We start from the raw sequence: 20,697 nt of genomic DNA, 5'->3' as shown, positions 1-20,697 counted from the left end.
AGAGAGAGAGAGAGAGAGAGAGAGAGAGAGAGAGAGAGAGAGAGAGAGAGAGAGATTAATAATATAAAAATATATAAAATATGGAGAATATTTTCCATAGATATGCAGCAGATAAATTTTACAAAAATTATTTATTTCTAAAATATTTCGATTAGTTAAAATTAAATTCTTTAATTAAATGTATTCTATTAATACAGCTGCAACAAATGAAATGTAAATTGTCTTACAATTGTTATACAATTTCATTTACATATACATCCTGATAAGAAGAGAAATGTCTATTCATCCGTGCACACTAAATGAAATTACTGAATCGTTAAAGTTACTCGTACTTTGTTTATTTGAATCTTTTTATTGTTCACACGATAAAGTTCATCGCGACAATGCTAGCAAAACTTTTGTTCTCCCTGAATTTGGTACTGCAACTTAATTGTTAGACCGGAAATTGCATTTTGACTTGCAGGTAACACCATTGCCCAAGAGAGATCCAGACTGAACTTGAACGGGAGCCGTCAGCTCTCGAAAAGCGCCACGGAGCTCCGGGACAGCGAGATCGCAAATAGCTCGCCGTCGAGGCGAGGTGATGGATCGGGCGAGTCCGGCATCATTCATCATCATCGGCATCATCGGCATCACGGCACGGTGGCCCAGCGTACTCACACTTTCTTCGCGACTTTGAAAAGTCGCTGGACGCGCAGCAGGAGCAAGGAACGGAAGAAATCCAAGGATGCCAGTAGCGTGCAATCGCAGGACGCGGGCCAACTAAAAAATCTCGGTGTCGAGTCCGACTATGCCGCCGATTATTCCTCTGAGCACAGCAGAAGTTCCTCGGCCACTCAAAGCCCGGCCAGGCACTGCCTCAATCGCCCAGGTAAGCGATATCCTCTGACCGATATTCCACTGACCTGTGCCAAATTTGCCAGATCTTAGAAAAACGGATACTATCTTAAATTAAAACGAATAACCGACGAAAAAGTTATATACCTGAGAAAGAAACACAAGATTGAAAGTGTAGTACTTTTACATGCACGCCGAGATGACCTGGTTATAAAATTTCCTTTAAATCTGATAACCTCAATATCAACATATTGCATAAGTACAACGTTTTGCGTAGTCTAATTTGCAAACAGAACGCTTTGAACAGAAGAGAACTTTGACTTATCTTTATATTTCTCTCTCTTTATATATCATCTATAAGTTATGTAATATTATTATTAAAAGAAAACCAATAAAATGGTTTCGAACGTTTTAAAAACCTTTGTTTAATTATTTGGCTAAATATAATTTAAAAAAGCAGCTTAGAAATTAAGAAATATATGCATATAATTAAAAAATTTTAATATATAATGATAATATTGTTACAAATAGCGATAAAAAATTTCGAAGAATTACATTGTATGATCAATATATGTATAAAGTTGAAAAATTTATTGCGTAATATTCTTGTGACATGATAATTGCAAATGCGTAGTTTTGTGATCTACCTCTGCTATGCAGCATTAAATGCATCGTGAATGCATCAGATCAGTGCAATGAAGTATAAATAGCACTGTTTGCATTGTTTGCACTGTTTGCAGTAATGCTTTTCAACCAATATTTGGTGAAACATTAATACCTCAATTGTGTCGTCTCTAGAGCTTCGTTTATTTCATGAGAAATCAAATCATTTGTATAAACGTTCACATTTAAAGGAAAACAAATATTTTTCTTTTTTCTTTATATATGGTAAATGGTTTAAACAGTTAAAATTTTGAATAATTAAATAATTAATACTCTTTTCTCATTTTATATGAAAATTACATATTTAAATATTATATTTAATACCATAATTAATTTAATGTGATTGATATAATTAAAAACTTCACTTATATTTTTCAAAATTTTTTAATCGAAATTTTATTCTCTAAAGGATTAAGCGTGGAAAAATAACAATTAGTGGTTTGATTAAAATCAAATATCGTTCTAATTCAGTTATTCAAATATAGAGAACATCTTTTTCAATATTTTAAAAATTAAAATCTCGATTGTAACTTAAGAAATACGTAGTTTCTCTAATCTAATCAATTTATTTTACAAATTTATATTACAAATTCTGTAAATTCCACTTTGTTTTGTTTTCTGTTTTAAAATATGAATCGATAAACTGAAATCAGTTTATCTGTTTGTGAAAAATACCGGAGTTTAAGTATTGTGTTTACATTTACATTTAATAGCATTATATGTAATTGTTATCTTAAAAAATGGCTTTTTTAATTAGTTTATCGAGTCTTTGTTGTATTTGAGTGTGTTCTTATGCAACTGCTAGTTTTTTGTTTAAAGTCGTTACTTTGACCGATAAAAGTTGAAACTCACTGATCTATGGTGACCGCGTTAAAGGGTTAAAAGATTTAACCTTTGAAATTATGTCTAGGTCACATGGATGCGATCTAGAGTATCGAAGAATGAATATTTGTGGAATTTATTTGAATAGCAATTACTCGGAAGTTGCTGCATGTTTAAGTAAATTGATTAAGTTTGACGAGTCACTTTTGACTCGACAATTGATCCTTTTTGTGAAACAGTTGCTTCGTGCGAATTAATATTCTGATGGAATATTAAAATACAAATTCACATTGGAATATGAACATACATTCATATTTAAGTGCACATATTTAACATAACAATTAGTCACTCAATTCCGACAAACATATATAAAATATATGTCTGTGTAAAAATGTGTGAATATATCAAAATAGTAAAATTAATGTCCGGACAATACTCTATTGTACTGAAAATTTCTTTAAATTTTTCCAGACTAAAAATTGTTTTACACACATTACGGTACTAGTATAATAGTTTTACAATTAATTATCTAAATATGTGTAAATATAAATCGTCATAACAAAATATGTACGTAAAAACCAGTTTTAATACTTGGGCAACGATTCGAAGAAATCATCGTTATAATGGCACACTGTTCAGATAATTAGTTTCGTGACTATAATCGTGACTATACATTTTCATGAAGATACGTCATTTCATGATGTATGTACCACAGTATACCTTTATAAATAACCGTTGTAACTTTGAAGTTACAGTCACGAAACACTTTCCAAATAATGTGCGATTATATCGATAATTTCGTCAAATTGTTGTCCAGATGTTAATCAAACATTACGTTAATAGAGTTTATTCTTATTTATTTCTTCATAAGTAATTGTAAAACTGGTATTGTCACACTAATTTGAAGAAGAGTCTGAAGAAATCATTGATATAATGGCGCACTATCTGTAAAAATAATTTCGCGACTGCATATTAGAAAAGTACAGATTTTGAATTATATATTAGAATAAAATTTATTATTTTCTCAAATATAATTAATTAGAGTAGCACGTTCAACGATCAACATAAATAATTCTGCATTTGCAATTTGTACATGTAAATATGTAATTATTTATTTAAATTGTACACAGCGATGATTATTAGTATGCAATCATTGCGCTTTTAGTGATGTAATGTGCATTAATTTAGAGATTATGCGGATGAGAATATATATCGAGCTTAGAGAGAATATGTAGCTTTACACCAAAAGTCGACATGCGCGGCACGTTTAGACCTCATCGATTAATTCGAAATGATCCAGCACGAATACTGGCGTGCCTCGCGCGTCATACTTAACAGATTAACACGAAAGATTTCTTCTATTGTACCTATTTTATAGTGCACCATGATTTTTTAATATTGCGGTTAAAATTGTAAAATCGTATCTGCGACAATTGCATAATTACGGTCTCCTCGCTTAATTGCATTTTTACTTTGCAACATCCTGAAAAACTTTTTCAATAATTGGATTTTTTATTCGTGCAGAATATATAAAATCGTAAAATTGTAATAAAGTATAAATTAATATATCATTTTTTAAATAATATCTATTGTTTTAAATTTTTAAAAAGATTAACATTTTGTCTAATTGTAAAACTAAAGATATGATTAATCAAACGATGCCAAATGTAGTCTATCGGAAAACTAAAAACTTGAAGTCATGTATTATTTAAATCTTTGACAATTTTAGAAGATTCTTGATAAAAGTCAGACACGGCTTTTGCTTATTTCTTATAACCAAGATTGTAATGTAAATTATAGTTATTGCTGTCACATCGAGTGCCAAAACCGATAGTGGATAAAGCACGTCCATCGTGGTCTATTTTGAATGCGCAGAATCTCCGTTAGCACGCAGTAGCCGAGAAAAGACTGTGACTGTGCAAGAAGATAACAGTGGAAAATGCGGCGAGGGATTCTCCAAAGGATCTGTGAGCTTTCAGAGGGAAGGGCATACAGGCGAGGAACCTCAGGGTTCCTTCCGCCAAGACGGCGATTTTCTTCAAGACGAGATGATACGAAAGAGAGAACAGGCGTTAAGACAACATGCCTTCTTCCAACTTCGTTTGCATATAAGAAGAGGCGCAAATCTCGTTGCGATGGACAGATGTGGTAAGAGAAAACTATTTTTGATCAGAGAAAAATATATAAAATATATACATATTTATATCCGCATTTGTAAAATAAATCATACTTATTGTTTTGCAAAATAAACACTATTAAATGTTAAAATACTATTGGCTTATTGTATGTTATATCGTAAAAAATATTATTTAAAACCTGTAAATCCGTCTATAGATATTATTTTTATATCTATTATATAAAATATAGCTTGAGACATTTGAGCCCATTTATGAGAAGAGAGAATCGTTATGTTTATCGCGTAACTATAAATTCGCGATATATGGTTTGCAATTCGCTTTATGATTTCAGGCGCCAGCGATCCTTATGTGAAAGTAAAATGCTCAGGGCGATTATTGCACAAATCGCGAACCGTTCATCGCGATTTAAATCCTGTTTGGGATGAAAGTGTTACCTTACCAATAGAAGATCCTTTTCAGCCACTTACTATCAAGGTATATTTAGCAATTTTCTTATTATGTTATTTCAGATATAGGTATCATATATAAGATGCTGCAGAAACATCAAATTGTTAACATTCAATTCATAACTTCAATTTTTATCAATTAAGGGTCAGAAATTTCTATTAATAATAATTAATAATTTAAATTGTTTAATGAAATGCAACTAGATTGAAAATATAAAATGCAACTAGATTACAATATAAAAAATAACAGGGTAATTAAGAGCCAACTATAGAATTTGTTGCGTGAAAATGATTATGTTTTCTCATATTTGAATGTCTCATAGATTAAAAAATAATTTGTATTAATTATATTGGAATAAAAGTATTTTTTTCAGAATCACTTATATATTCTATTACCGATAACATTCTAATGATAAAACGAACAATCTTCTATGTATCGACAGGTTTTCGATTATGATTGGGGCCTGCAGGATGACTTTATGGGGGCTGCTCTGCTGGAGCTTACGCAACTCGATCTTGGACACTCTCAGGATATAACGTTAGAACTTAAAGATCCAGTCAGACCAAAGCAACATTTAGGCGAAATCTACCTGACAGCTACACTCTGGCCAAGGAATCAACAAGAAAAAGAACAGGTACTTTTATGTTCTTTTATCAGATCGAATCTTTTACCTTTTTTTTGATCTAATTATCTGGGAGATGATTGGTTAATCAATTATATGTACATAATAAATATTTAAGATAAAATTTTGTTGAATAAGTATCAACAAAAAGTAGCATTGTAAAGGGTTAAGCAAAGGATTATAAACTAACAATAAGTGATCTCGACGTTGATCGTTCTCGGTCTTAGTAGAGAGATGTGCGTATATTTATAGCGTGTGTATGAAGAATGGGAAACTGGGTTGTGAGGGAAGTATGCGCCCGCGTCCGTATTACGGTATCGACTTGTCGTTGAAAGTGGAGTGCAAGGCCTGGCCCTTATCGCGCACCAGCTCTACTTATATATTAACTATTATTAAACGCCATTCCGCGAGAAATAACTAAGTTGAAACTCTCGAGTATTACGTTACATCTAATTTATTTACAAATTAATAGTAATTTATATAATAGTCCGGTCTTCTCTGAATAACGTCGAGTGTTTAGATGTATATTGCACTTAGGTCATCTAAATTTTACAATTATACAAACTGCAGTCCAATTCCATTAATTAATTTGTGTCCCTCTTAATAATAATTATACTTTTCATAAATTTTGGAATATTTCTTTCAAAATTTAATTATTACGTGCTATTTGCACGTAGCTCGAATTTATCTCAAATCATTGCTCATCTAATTTTAAAGATAGTAATTTAACTTTCAAAAATAATTGAGCAAGTCGTTCTGTATTAATATCTAATTTTATTTATCTGTTAATATTTTCTCTTAAAAAAAATAAAATAAAATCGACCATAGAACAATAAAGTATAACTAAAAATAAATATATAATTTTTGAATCGATAACTCGTGATATGAACTGTGTTTGTGGAGCTCGTTGTCATTTTAATATTTTATTTTGATGATAGTACCATTTTATCCTTATTTTATAAGCATCTAATGAACGATAAACATGGAATGTCACAATAATAACGCTGATAAGCGCGCTTCTCAAATGCAGCCATAGATGACCTCTCTCTATATTTTCATTAAGAAAATATCGATTGCGAGGCTAAAACCTGTCAGATGAAATATGACTTGCTGCAATGGGTATCGGATACTCTGTGTACTTATAAAGTCTACATAATACGCCGTCTATACATTACGTATGATATATTCCCATATATCACACCGAACATATTAATAGTCCCTCGTAATCCGATGCTATAATCCGAAGCAATCATTTTTTAAAGATAAGATTTCTCAGATGGTAGTTATGACCGATAATACGGATCAGGAACGTTAATATTAAAATTTTTTTTATTTGATTATAAAATGCATTCGCGTTTTATCTTTTCAAAAATTTAATTCAGGAAAGAATTTAATTCAATTATGAAGATATTTAATATGAAATTAAAGAGTTATAAATATATTTAACATGAAAAAATAATTAATGAAGAGGCATTTAAGAAAATTGAATATTTATTTTGATGACATATTATACTCTCTTACTTTAAAAGTTGAATACATATTGCTCTCTTACTTAAAAGTATTTAACAAATACGTACTTTTTTAATTATTATCATGAATGAGTTAAATAAACATTAATTGCTCTATCAATCACATTAAAAGCTAATTTTATTTAAAAATGTCGAAGTCGTCTATTTAAAAAGGATGGATTTTTAAAGAAACAAATTGACATGTACGAAAGAAAAAAAATTGACATTTGATTATGTTAAAAATATTCTTTTATTATTTGATAGTTAATAATTTACTATCTAGTTGGAAAATAATTTTTCTTCTTTTTTTAAGAAACTCAATTTTTTAAGTTGTAACTTTGAAGTATTTACTTTTTGGAAGTCTTAAAATCTTATTTTGAGGTTGATTTCTAGAATAATTTAAAAATAAAAGATGTAGGATATTTTCACACAATTAAATGAACAAATTTTTGTTTTCTGAATTAAGCAAACTTGCCATTGTATCTATGTGATCTTTCTTGTTTTCTCTACGAGTTGAGAAATAGCCATATCAGAATATCGTGCATCGCGGTTACGGCATCGTGTATACACAATGTCTCAATGTTTGCCGACATAACATCACTTTCTTGTGTGAAGAATGGAGAGGGAAAAGAGAAGCCCAGCTGTCCGGTTCGCTTCGCAGGTTGCGAATGAAGAGTGACTTAGTAGTCAGACGACTTTTGTCGTCTTACTTTGCAAGCACGACAGGTGCTTCGCGCTTATCAGTGCGGTGCCGATTTGATACCCGACACGGAAATGTATTCCATTGTGCGTTAGTAACGACTTTACCTCTGTTCCTGATAAGAGACTTCCGATTGTGCCATGTATATACACGTGTGACTGAATTATATTTCTCACTTATATTTTTTCTCGTGACTCATCGGCACTAATTGGCAATATTGAATACTGTGATCATTGTGAGGAAGTGCTTATATTTGCACTCTATGATTTTTTGTAAATTAAAATGTACAAGTGAGTCAGTGTGTAAATCTTTGCTCACGAATACTTTTTTTTCGCGTTTTTTCTTGCGCTAGCGTTGCTATATCAAGTATAAAACGTGAGCTTTTAGCTCGAGTTCTTCAGATCATCCGTGATGGTTGTAAGAGATTTTTTGCTTGTTATATAAAAAAAAGTGTATAGTGCATATAAAATTAAGTGTAATTAAAAATAAATAAAAAACAATTAATTTTGTATTTGGGAAATATTAATTTAGAAAGAACATTTCAACGCACACATCATATGTGAAATGCAGAATCATCGTGTTTAAACGCAGCTTGTATATTTCCGTTGCGTTATGAAATCTGTTGATTGATATCTTTTTTCATGCAAACATGCTTAAATGCTCTTATTAAGAATGACGTATCGAGTAACGATATCCACGTATAAAAGACAAAGAACACAAAATCATCTTCTGTGTCTATTTGAACGCGAGTCCATAAAAGATGCAAACCGATCGAACGAAAGATGAGAACGAATTCACAGTCATTTAGGAGGACTGAGGAATTTGTAATAAGAGCATCGACGAAAATAACACATCATACAAACGCTTTCCACGAAGAAAAATATTCACAATTTATCCGTTATGTAATATTTGTGCAGATTATTCGAAAACGTGTTTAAAGCAATTTTTATTCGTAACAACGGTCACTGCAGAAGAGAGGCCAGGGAATGTATTATTCAATTTGAAATCGATAGTGCTTTCAATCTGTATTTGAGCTTAACATATCCGAAGTCGATGTCACAACACGTTTAAAGTTAAAAAAAATAGCGATCGACAAAATATGCAAAATTAATATGCAAAGAGAGAATACGAACGAAACTGCACTCGTCGCATCTAAAATGGACCCTGAGTCTAAAATAGATCTCTTATCTAAACTAAATGTCGCAAGTGAAATTGATACTGTGCCTAAGATCGAAGTTACGTCGGAAATTAATGCCACGTCTAAGAATGTCGTTGCGGCCGAGACAGTGGCCATGTCAGGGAAGAATTCTGTCGACGATGTATCTAAAATCGATGCTGCGTCGGAAATTTACGTAGTGTCTAATGCGGATACGGTGTCTAAAAAAATAGATGAGGTGTCTATCGATAAATCATCCGATATTGGCGAGCCTTCTAGAGGACTGCATCGAAATAAGCCGTACGAGGATCAACGAGAGAAACGACATTCTATCGCGGTATTGGATCGATTCATATCAAAACAAAAATTCGAGAAGGATTTTGCCGAGGTGAAATGCGACGCTGCCGTAAGCACTACCAGCGTCTTGGGGTCGGATGGCAATTTTTGCGGGAATATTCGAGTCGAGGAAAATTCGAGGGAATTGAATTCTGTCGCAGGCGAAAAATCGAGAATTCAGTCTACGTTTGCAGTTACAGAACTCCCAAAGATAAAACAAGTCGAAGGACTGTCTGTCAAGGCGACTTCCGAAATTATAGAGGAACGATCGAGCGCTATCGAAAGCGAGAAACCAAAACTCGAAGAAGCATCGGCGATGATAGAAATTTGGAAAACACGAGTGAGTGAAGGACCGTCCACCGAAAATCTGTCTGGGATCAAGAAACAGAAGACAAAGGATTCATTAAGAAGTTCCTTGAGGCGGAAGGTGGATTTGATAGAGAGGATATTAGAGGATCAGGTGGAACGAATCTGGGAGGAGAACGTGGAAAAGCATACGTGGCTGCAACCGATCGAGACATGGATCACTGATCACCGCAGACCTTCTACTTATACGTTAACTCACTGTCAACTCGATACTGACACAACCGACAATTTAACGGATATTAATCAGGATATTGTATCGGAACCTACGTACGATTTCAAGTTCACGCCGGCAAGGGAAGAAGACGAGGAACCGAAAATTGAGAGTAAACTGATGGAAAATCGACGAACCGCGAAGATCGACGAGCAAAAGACCGAGAACAAAATCATCGAACATTGGCGAAGATTACGAAATCGAGATGCTTCTCCAAAATCGGATCGATTTGAGTCAGCGAGTTTAATCACGCAGTTAAATAATCAAGAAATCGTTTCTTCTGACGCGGGAAATGTAGAGGATAATGCAAATGTTTCAAACGATTCCGGCGTTTTGGAAGTGAAAGAAATCAAACGCCATGATCTACTGGATAGATTGAAAGATAATGTTAAGGGAAAGATGGAGGATATTCATAGGGTAGAGTCACAAAAAATCTTAATGTTTAAATTGACTTGCACATCTGTACATTATTAAGTAAATTTTTTTACTGCAATTTTGTATTATATACATTAACGCAGAAATAATTGATAAAATTAGAACTAAGGAAGTAATTTTATAAAATATTGTTCTCACAAATTGTTTTTTGAGCTTTTTCCAATAAGAAAGAAACAATTGTAGGGGGTTTAACTTGTGCATAGTCGCACTTATTATTTTCAATTTGCGATAATTATATTATACGTAGTAAAAATTCAACATTTGTTTCTGTAACAATAATTTTATTTAGTGCCCTATTTTTCCACGTTGCAGTATTTTCAGAGAACTAATCGATTGGCGGACGTGAATAGACGACTGAAATCACAAATATGGAGTTCGGTGGTGACAATTGTGCTCGTAGAGGCAAAGAATTTATTGCCAATGGACATAGACGGTTTGTCGGATCCTTACGTGAAGTTTCGGTACATAAAATCTAATATTATAAAATACATAACTTGATCAACGAATACAGTCTTTAATTTAGAAATCGCTTTAAAATTTGCGTCAAAGAATTTGATAGATTGTATTAGCTCAGATTGCTTTTCTCTACTTGCTTATTATAAATATTTGTAATCAATTTTTTAAACTAAAGTAATTAAATTGATCAAGTTGTAGTATCTCCGATATACGTATTTTATTTGTATTTATTGTTTGATTTGACGTTTATTTTTATTTACATTTTATTTCAAAACGCGGCACGATATTAATATTTTAATAATTTTTTTTCAATCCACTCTTTAACTTCTTCATTATTTGTTATTTTAATCCATTTAACATGTTTATATAGATTTATAATATTAATATAAACGTAAATATAAATTGATGCTGTGTCGATAGTACAATTAATTAATACGTATATTATAATATCGTATTTGCTTATTTTATTTATGTAAACTGAAAATTATTCTGTTTTTGACATCATGGTAAAATTAAATGGAATAAAATCTCGGAGATATTAGCAATTCAAGCTGCAGTCATTTAAATTAAACAACTTCAGCTATAGCTAAAGTTTCTCATATAAACACTAGAGTCCCGTATCCTAATTTACAGGCTCGGCACGGAGAAATACAAATCGAAAGTCGTTAACAAAACATTGAATCCAATTTGGTTGGAGCAGTTTGATCTCCACCTCTACGAGGATCCGTATTTAGGACAAGAGTTGGAAGTGACTGTTTGGGACAGAGATAGGAGTCATCAGGACGATTTAATGGGCAAGACAGTGATTGATCTGGCAACTCTCGAGCGAGAGACCACGCATCGGCTATGGCGCGAACTCGAGGATGGTTCAGGCAATATTTTTTTACTTTTGACGATAAGCGGCACCACAGCCAGCGAGACAATCAGCGATTTGGCCATGCACGAGGAAACTCCAGTAGAACAAGCACAATTGGTCCAACGGTATTCCGTCACTAACACTTTGCAGAGGATACGTGACGTAGGTCACCTGACAATCAAGGTAATTAGAAACGATTAAGCATAAATTGCTAACACGTTAGCATGTTAACATGCTAACGTTGCAGTGTTAATTTTTTAGAACAAGGAGGCAAGTAAGAAGAAAAATAATTAATGTATAGGATGTTCCTGAAATAGGTCGCCAAATTTTGAACTATTCTGTTCACGTAGAGAATAAAGAGAAGTCTTGATATTCATAGCTCTGAGAATTCATCTTTATTGAATTATGTCTGCAGTATAATTTTAACCAACAAGTAAAATACGCTGTTAGAGTTTGGCGATCTAGTTTATGAATATACCGTAATACTAATATATTGATATTATAAGATTCATTTATATTATAAAATAATAATTTTTGCCATATAAATTATGTATAATATATATTGCTATTGTTATGAGACCTCAAGCAAAAGAGAAAATTTTTCTGGTCAATATTATGACGCGTTTCTTTCGGAATGACTTTTTAATGCTGTGAATTAATAAAGCATATTCAATTGCTGAATAAAAAATATGTGACTTCTTCAAGGTGGCTAAAATAATAAGTCAACCCTTTTACATTAAACGTTAATTAAGCGATAAACCGACATGATTTAAACTGTGTTAAAGTTGTGTTACTGAAAATTATTATTATCTATTAACAATTAAATTTATAAAAGTCTGTAAAAGTATATTTGTTTTGGTTTTGTTACTTCCAACAGTTTACGATTTGATTAAAATTATATATTAAAGCTGTTTTAATAAACTAAACTTTTCGTTAAATTATTGAAAAATTGAAAAGGGGGATACAGATATTTATTTTTTTTTGAAAAATTACTTAACAGAGTTATATGGTATATGATTTTAATATAATTTTTATTGATAAAAATAAATTTTGATAAATTAATTTTTCTATAAATATATATTTTTATCTTTTTTCAATTTCAATAATTTAATAAAAACGTTTAGTCATTTTTTTATGTTATAAGACTTTTCATTAATAAATTAAAATAAAATAAACTTTTTAGTAAATGTTATATTATGGCTTGTTTTTAAATTAATTAATCTTTTTATAGGTATACCGTGCACAAGGTCTTGCAGCTGCTGATCTCGGTGGTAAAAGCGACCCTTTTTGCGTTTTGGAGCTTGTGAATTCTAGATTACAAACGCAAACGGAGTATAAAACTCTCACACCGAATTGGCAGAAAATTTTTACCTTGTAAGTTATATCTTAATCGAAATGTCATTAATTATTTTTATATAATTACCGACATGCATTAGATAATAAGAAAAGTTAGACATGATCAAGCGCAAGAATATAATCAAACAGCTTGAGCTATTCAAGTGTAATTAAGAATAAATTTTGTGTTTTGTGCTTCTCAATAGCAATGTAAAGGACATCAATTCTGTTCTGGAAGTGACGGTGTACGATGAAGATCGTGATCACAAGGTGGAGTTCCTTGGAAGGGTAGCGATACCGTTGTTAAAAATTCGTAATGGCGAAAAACGATGGTACGTATTGAAGGACAAGAAATTGAGGGGCCGCGCAAAAGGAAACTGCCCTCAGATTCTCTTGGAAATGACCGTCATATGGAACATATTGAGGGCGTGCATTCGAACGCTAAATCCGAAGGAAAAGAAGTATATGGAGCCGGAAGTGAAATTCAAAAGACAAGTCTTTCTGAGAAATGTTCTCAGATTGAAAGCTATTATTGTAATATTTATCGACATAGGGAAATACATACAGTGAGTATGACTTTAACTTTTATTTGAATTATTGAAGATATGAACTTTTATTCTTTTAATCCTACGTGACATGTAAAATTTCTAACTATTATGGAACATTTTGTTACTAGCGAAAATTATGTATTAAATATATGTCCATCTTAAAATATATTTCCGCTGTAAATCAAAAAGGAAGATCGAAATTAATCAAATCATTTATAGGTTTTGATTTAGATGACAGTATAGCATATTCTATCGAAAGAAATACATTCTAAAAAAAATTTGCAATTCATGCTTTCTGTATATTTATGGCAAGAGAATTATTGGATTAAACTGAAGTAAATTTTACGGTTTATCCTACCATTGCTGCTATTTATGATACTATTTTTCGCTTTATCCTACGGTTAGGAGCTGCTGGGAATGGGAAAGCAAGATGAGAAGCATCTTCGCTCTGGTCATTTTTATTCTTGGATGTTACTACTTCGAGCCGTATATGATACCGGGCGTGGCGTTATTGATTCTTGTAAAGTATTATCTGGTACGTCACTTTCGTTATTGATTTTATTAAAGTTTTAATCCGGTACTCTCTTTCGCATGTCTATATTTTAAATTGATTATCATGATATTATATGAAAAATTAAACATTGTTATTAAACATTGGCTTTTAAAGCCAATAATATCGAGTGCACTATGTAGCATGTGATGCATCTTTCAGACTGTGAAATCTAAAACCTTCATATCTTCAATTTCTTGAGCAATGGATTATCTTGAGCAATGGATTAAAACTTGATTTACTTCTAGCACGTGGTTCTGAGTCATTCCAATTATTAATTGCTATGCTATGAATTACGCTTACTACTTTTTAATTCAAAATCTATTTCTAATTCTTTAATCTTTATTCTTTGTTTTTTATTGTCACTTGTTGTGCTATCCATTATAAATATTTATTAAAAAAACATTGATATTATGAATGAATCAAATGTACCTTTTTCTCTCTCAAATATTTATATGCTATTTTATAACGTCATTTCAGGAATTCTTCTCTCTATATATGTAAAATGTTATGTCCTATATTTGCTGTAATATTGTAGAAAAATTTCTTCTATTTCTTAACATTTTTTTATTGAAATTAATATCTAAATTCTAAACAGAATTATAAGGCTCGTAACTTATTCTCATAAGACATATATGCATTTTTAAGTGCTTTATACAACATCTTTACAGACATCTTTTTAGTTATAAGATTTACAATAAATCGTAGATATTTACTAACAATTGTACATTGTCTTACAATATAAAATTAGATACGATAAAACATTAGAATACTAGTCATAAGTTCTTACAATTTTTACAAGAACAAATTACAAGTTTTTTAATTCTGCTTATAATTATTATGCATGTCCACCTTACTTAATAAACATTTTTCTCAACATTTTTCATAGAATTTTTCAAAATTTTTTAGAATTTCTGAGTAATTTTATAACTTTTTAGAGTATTTTTCGGATTTTTTAGATAATTGGAACACTTTTCCGAAATATCATAAAAGTTTACATTTTTTTAAGGTTCTTCAAACATAAATTCCAAAATGTTCTAGGATTTTTTATTTTATAATTTCTCCAATAAAATTGTATAATGTCTGAAAAAGTTATTTTTTTAGAAATTATATAGAATAAAACATCTTAAAGATCTTAGAATATCTCAGAATTTACATATATATCAAATTTTAAGAAAAGATGTAGATTTTCTTATTATTTATGAAAAGTGTTTCATTTCGTACAATAAAAATTTAGAGAAAAATTTTTTCCACGATAATTTTGCTGTGTTTTGTATTTAGTACATTTGAGTTTGGAAATAAATATTACATAATAATTTAATATACGTTTTTTTTAGTAAAAAAAATCTTTTCCATGTATTGTACAAAAATCTATTTAAAAATATAAAGTTATGAAAAAGAAAGAGAAACTTTTAGAATTTAAAAATATATTAAAAGCGTTCGCACTAATTGTATGAAAAATTGAGTTCTAATGAAATGAGTTAGTTTTAGATGTAGTTTATAATGTAGTGAAAATAAAAGATGTCAAGATTCAATAATGATTAATTTTTTAAGCATGTATAAAAATGTAAGCACAAATGTTTGACATATCATTTATATTTGACATAATTCACCTTTGATATACATCGTAGTTCAAAAGTATCTATTATTGAATTTTATATCTTTTGTTCACCATTAATTAGCTGCGTTATATGTAAAAACTAATTCATTTTACTGGAATTCAACATTCATATGGAATTCAACATATAATTAATACAGGATTCTTTAGAGTTCTTGTAAATAAAAATAATTTAAATGTATTCACAGTAAGATTAAAAATCAACTAACTACTCTTTGATATCTCATAAACGAAACAAATTGTGGTACTTTTTTTATATATATTTATAACCTTTGTATATTGTTATACATACTTTGTATGTTCTGACATGACCCCTGCATAAGTGCAAGTTATCCTCCGCTTTCTTTACTGGCAATGCTGCATGTCGAATTTCTTTGCTACCTGTCAGCTTAGCGGTGAGAGGAGCGGGTTCAATCATTGGATTTGCGGACAGGTCGCAGTGATAACAGGCGCACCGTTAGTTTACGCAACTTCGCAGTTTCAAGATCATGCAGAGATTGGGTCCGATGATTGTCCGCCGACGCCGGGGGACGATGACGATGACGATGACGACAAAGATAAAGTGAGCGTTACTATATCTTCAAAAATTATAAAGCTTAGTTTACTCGCGTTATAAATTATAGAATTCTTCGTAAAAAATCAAACAAAACACATAAAATATCATCCATTAATACTGTAATTATTTACTGCTACAAAAGCTTTATGCATCGATTAGTTAATGTGACAAAAGAGGGTACAAGTAATACTCTTACTGGATTTATAAAATAATGATATAAATGTGTATGGCAAATTCTTATTTGCACATCATATACCATGTTTTATTCAATAAATTTAACGCTATAACCTTCGACCTATGCACAAATTAATTAACGTAGATTAGTTTCTCTTGTGTTATAGAAATAAGCCAAAGTGTTCAGAATTAAGCACGTGCTGTTGGATGCTCTATGCATCTCGTTACGCTCTATGAATCACAATAGTGCCCGGATAAAGATGTTATCTTTACGAGCAACAGCGTAATTCCGTCATATAAATTTAACAGTATATTCGTATCGCATTTAGATAAGAACGGATAATGTTGTATGAAACTGACTCAATTAATGCAGAAGGCTAATTAATTAATTTGCAAACATTGTAAACCACCCAAATAATATACTTACTAATTTTTTGGGGTATCTTCGACGTATTACATTTTTTTTTTTAACTTTGATCCATGTTTTTGTCTTATATTTGGTATTAATTTGTAATTTAATTTAATTTTTGCAATCATTGGTCTCTTTTTTAATGCTAATTTTTGCACGTTAAATGTTTGAGCAACTAAAAATAAAAGAATTAAGAAAAAGCTAAATTTATATTTTTTAGATGTTTAAGCAACAAATTCTATATATTTTATCTATTAATGTTTAACGATTTTTCAGGAAGAGAAGAAAAGTCTGAAAGAACGTTTACAGGCGATTCAAGAGGTGACGCAAACAGTCCAGAACTCGATTGGTTATATAGCTAGTCTTTGCGAGAAAGTGAAGAATCTCTTCAACTTTACGATCCCCTATTTAAGTTACTTGGCAATGCTTCTGGCGATTGCTGGGGCGGTCGTGCTCTATTTTATTCCTGTTCGGTATTTAATCCTCGCTTGGGGAGTCAATAAGTTCTCTAGAAAAATCCTCAGGCCTCACTCCGTGCCCAATAACGAAGTCCTCGATCTTATATCCAGAGTGCCTGACGACGAAGAATTACTTAATTATAGGTGAGTAATTAATGATGACGTACACATCATATGTGCACGTACCGTCGCCTCGTTAAAATTAATAGGATTTTTTTCGATTTATAGATGTAAAACGTCTGCAAAAATGTTTCGGGAAACTCGAGTGTAATAAAATGGTTTGATATTTTTGGCTTTATGATTATTAAATATCACAAATTCAATTAAACTGAACTATATGATTTTAATATAACTATATGAAAGAGTTTAATATAACTTTGCATTTGAAAACAAAAAGGAGTAAGTCAAAAATGATCAATATATCTTCACGGACACATCTACATATTATTTTGTGTAACTAAAAAAATAAATTTTAAAAAATTATACAGTATAAAATAAACCAATAAAGTTACTGAATATAATTTTTTGGAAAGTATTAATATCTATAAGTAATAAAAATTTAAAGAATCGTAAAAAAGATCGTTGCATTTTAATATGAATAATGTATAGGTACATTACGAATATAAATTATAAATATACATTATAAATATAATAAATAAAGATATTAGAGATATTCGATCGGTATAGGCATTATTTCTTACTTACGGAATATACTAACCATAATAATAAATGTAAATCGTATACAGTGCGAATTTTCTAAATATGTTTTTAAAAACGCGGCTCTTGTAAATATCAGCTGTTGTAAATATCAGCGAAACTTTATATATTATCTTCGCGATATATCCGACGTTTTTGCGTCATTTTAAGTTTGGAAAAGAACGTGAAGGGATTTTTCAACGCGTGTACTTTTACAGAGAACTAAAACCCGTGCCGACAGCGGATTGCGAGAGAGGCGGTAGTTCGGGCAGTCCCAGTTCAAACGCGGCAAGAAGAGAACAGAGAAAAAGGCACAAGGCGGCGTAACAGAATATCCCGCGGCCGGATGTCGCGGGTCCAAGGTCGTCCAGTATCCTTAAATCGGTCCTGCTGCGCCGGAAATTGCGACAGCGAAAAGGATCAGCGGAAAATACGGATGTAAACGACATAGACTGAATATTCGTTCATTTTGTACCCTCCCTCGGTCGTGACAGCCTCGAATCTAACGTCAGCCGTTAGCGAAAATATCGCACGTGATGTGCCTCGAAGGAGAGAGCGAGAGAGAGAGAGAGAGAGAGAATGTAGCAAATAATGACAAACATTAACGCTGAAAGAGAATACCAAATTGAATTTACTTTGGATGTATGTGATACATTTATTACGTGATAATGAAAACAAGGTTCTATCGCGCAAGTTGAAATGCACTGCGGTATGAACAAACGATTGATGATGAGATAAGTTTTAGAGTGCATCACGTTACAAGAGAGTATAAAAGGGTGCAATTATATGTTGGTATATATATCATGATATATTACACGGAATATAAGTTGCGTTATAGAATCATGGATATATGATATATAAATTAAAATGTATATAACATATATTGTATAATGAAATGACAAATTGCCATTGTCATTACAATTAATTGTATAATGAATTATATGATCACGTCGTTTTTTTTTCCATAGTAGCTTGGGCATTGCTATTTTTATTTTAAAGACATGTGATCATTAGTAGTCATTTTTTAATTCAGTTTTCATTATTGAATAAATACTGAAAATTCTCAAAAAAGTAAATTTAAAATAAAGTTATATTAAATTTAATTCTTTCGAATGTAAACACATGGTAGTAAATGCTTCCAATTTGGATTATCAGGATGTTGTTGATGACAATATGTGACAAATGTAAAAGCATGATCAGTGAAGAAGTTTGCATAATGTCTCAATTTTTTTTATTATTTTGTTTTTATTATGACCATTTCTATCAAAATGCAAATAATTATGTACGGTATCTCTGTAGCCAAATCTCTAAAAATACTCAAATTCAACACGTAAATTTAGAGACATGTGAAGATTCGAAGAACTATAAAAGTAAAAAAAAATATAAGCATTCAGATTTAAATAAATCTTATTAATTGAATTGAATTTAAGTAAAAAAAGTAAAGGGTAAAAATTATGGATTGCAGTGGCCAAGAAAAAACTAGTTTCTTCTTCAAACTCAATCGCCGTAAATCGAATAAAAAGTAACTTCTTCTCTGATCACACGATTTAAATAAGAATAATTTCTTTAAGATGATCTCCTAAGTGACAGAAAGTGAGAGAAATAAAGCTAAAAGAAGGCACAAGCAAGTTTGAAAGTATTCCATATTAAAAGAGAGAGCCGCGTTTCGAGCATATCAAGGAGGGCAAGGAACGTGTGTTCTTAAAAATATAATAAATTATTAAAAATAGTTACTTAAACAAAATGCGATGATGTTTCCCTTAGGGGAATACTCATCAATCGTTTCGTCCATCGGTGTCGTTAGTTAGCAATTAGAAATTATCATGAAGGATAGAGAAATGTAAGAACCAGTAAAAACATTTCCAGAATACAATTATGCTAGATCGAGGGTTCCCGCAGAAAATATACATATAACTGAAATAGAATTTTATTACAGTTGATTTCAAATTAAGTCGGATGTTCTTTGCCGCGCTTTTCTTAATATAAATAGTTCAGACAATATAGCTTTTCAAAATTATTTGCGGGGACTCCATGAAATGTCCATTAAAACTAATGAAATGAAAGAGTATTGTGTTATAGCATTTGTAAGTAATCATTTTATATAGATGCAGAAGGGCTTATTTAGGATTGATAAGAAATTTACGGCGAAACTTCCGCATTAAAGTTAATCTATTCGCGCATGCGGTTTTGCAAAATCTTGTTAGGCGTGCTTACATACGTTGCGTGCGATGGTTCCCTTCTAAAGCGTCTGACGTTATTTAAGTTTTCATTCCAACGCACAGTTTTACCTGTAATTAGACGAGATAGAAAGAGAAAGAGACGGAGAGTGCTAGATTACTTTATGACGGCATTTCTGTGTGGAGAAAATCGTTCTTGCGATAAAAGCCGGTTACCTTTTCAACCGGAAATTATTCAGATCACGACGCGTGTGTATTTCTACAACGACATTTCGCACTTGCTTAGACATACGGTTAGATAACGTTAAAAGATATGCAGTCTGTGTGCGACAGTTTTCTTATCGAGCGGTGAAACAAGTTCGATACAGTACCGCTACTGCTACGAGTATCGACTTTAGCATATGCCTTTTCAACGCGATTATGCAATCGTCGTTGCTGTGATGTTTTCTGTTCGATGTGTAATCATTTCGTTCTTACGTTAAAACTTTATGCTGTTCAGTGCAATTAAAAAATTGACAAAGCTGTAGTAGAGAACGAAACAATTGTAGATACCTATCGCATTATAAAATAAAATACTAACAATTTTTAGTACTATAATATCATAAAATATTAACAGTTTTAGT

At 31.4% G+C, this 20,697-nt stretch overlaps 1 protein-coding gene across 1 annotated transcript in view; it reads left to right on the top strand.

Moving 5' to 3' along the window:
• Mctp (multiple C2 domain and transmembrane region protein) overlaps positions 1-18,668 on the top strand; it is a 20,806-nt gene extending 2,138 nt beyond the window's left edge. The window contains exons 2-15 of the mRNA XM_018547628.1: positions 464-871; positions 4,198-4,470; positions 4,792-4,934; positions 5,350-5,541; positions 8,131-8,145; positions 8,772-10,223; positions 10,554-10,702; positions 11,331-11,736; positions 12,785-12,927; positions 13,095-13,454; positions 13,842-13,971; positions 15,993-16,166; positions 17,020-17,345; positions 18,116-18,668. Of these exons, the coding sequence (XP_018403130.1) occupies positions 464-871; positions 4,198-4,470; positions 4,792-4,934; positions 5,350-5,541; positions 8,131-8,145; positions 8,772-10,223; positions 10,554-10,702; positions 11,331-11,736; positions 12,785-12,927; positions 13,095-13,454; positions 13,842-13,971; positions 15,993-16,166; positions 17,020-17,345; positions 18,116-18,224 (4,280 nt within the window). The 3' untranslated portion in view covers positions 18,225-18,668. The remainder of the gene's footprint in view (positions 1-463; positions 872-4,197; positions 4,471-4,791; positions 4,935-5,349; positions 5,542-8,130; positions 8,146-8,771; positions 10,224-10,553; positions 10,703-11,330; positions 11,737-12,784; positions 12,928-13,094; positions 13,455-13,841; positions 13,972-15,992; positions 16,167-17,019; positions 17,346-18,115) is intronic.
• Positions 18,669-20,697: the final 2,029 nt, after the last annotated feature.

Source organism: Cyphomyrmex costatus, unplaced genomic scaffold (assembly GCF_001594065.2).
Source record: "Cyphomyrmex costatus isolate MS0001 unplaced genomic scaffold, Ccosl1.0 scaffold666, whole genome shotgun sequence".
NCBI classification, from domain to species: Eukaryota; Metazoa; Arthropoda; class Insecta; order Hymenoptera; family Formicidae; genus Cyphomyrmex; species Cyphomyrmex costatus.
Note: the sequence above shows the minus strand (reverse complement) of the source record. Positions and strands in the feature narration are given on the sequence as shown.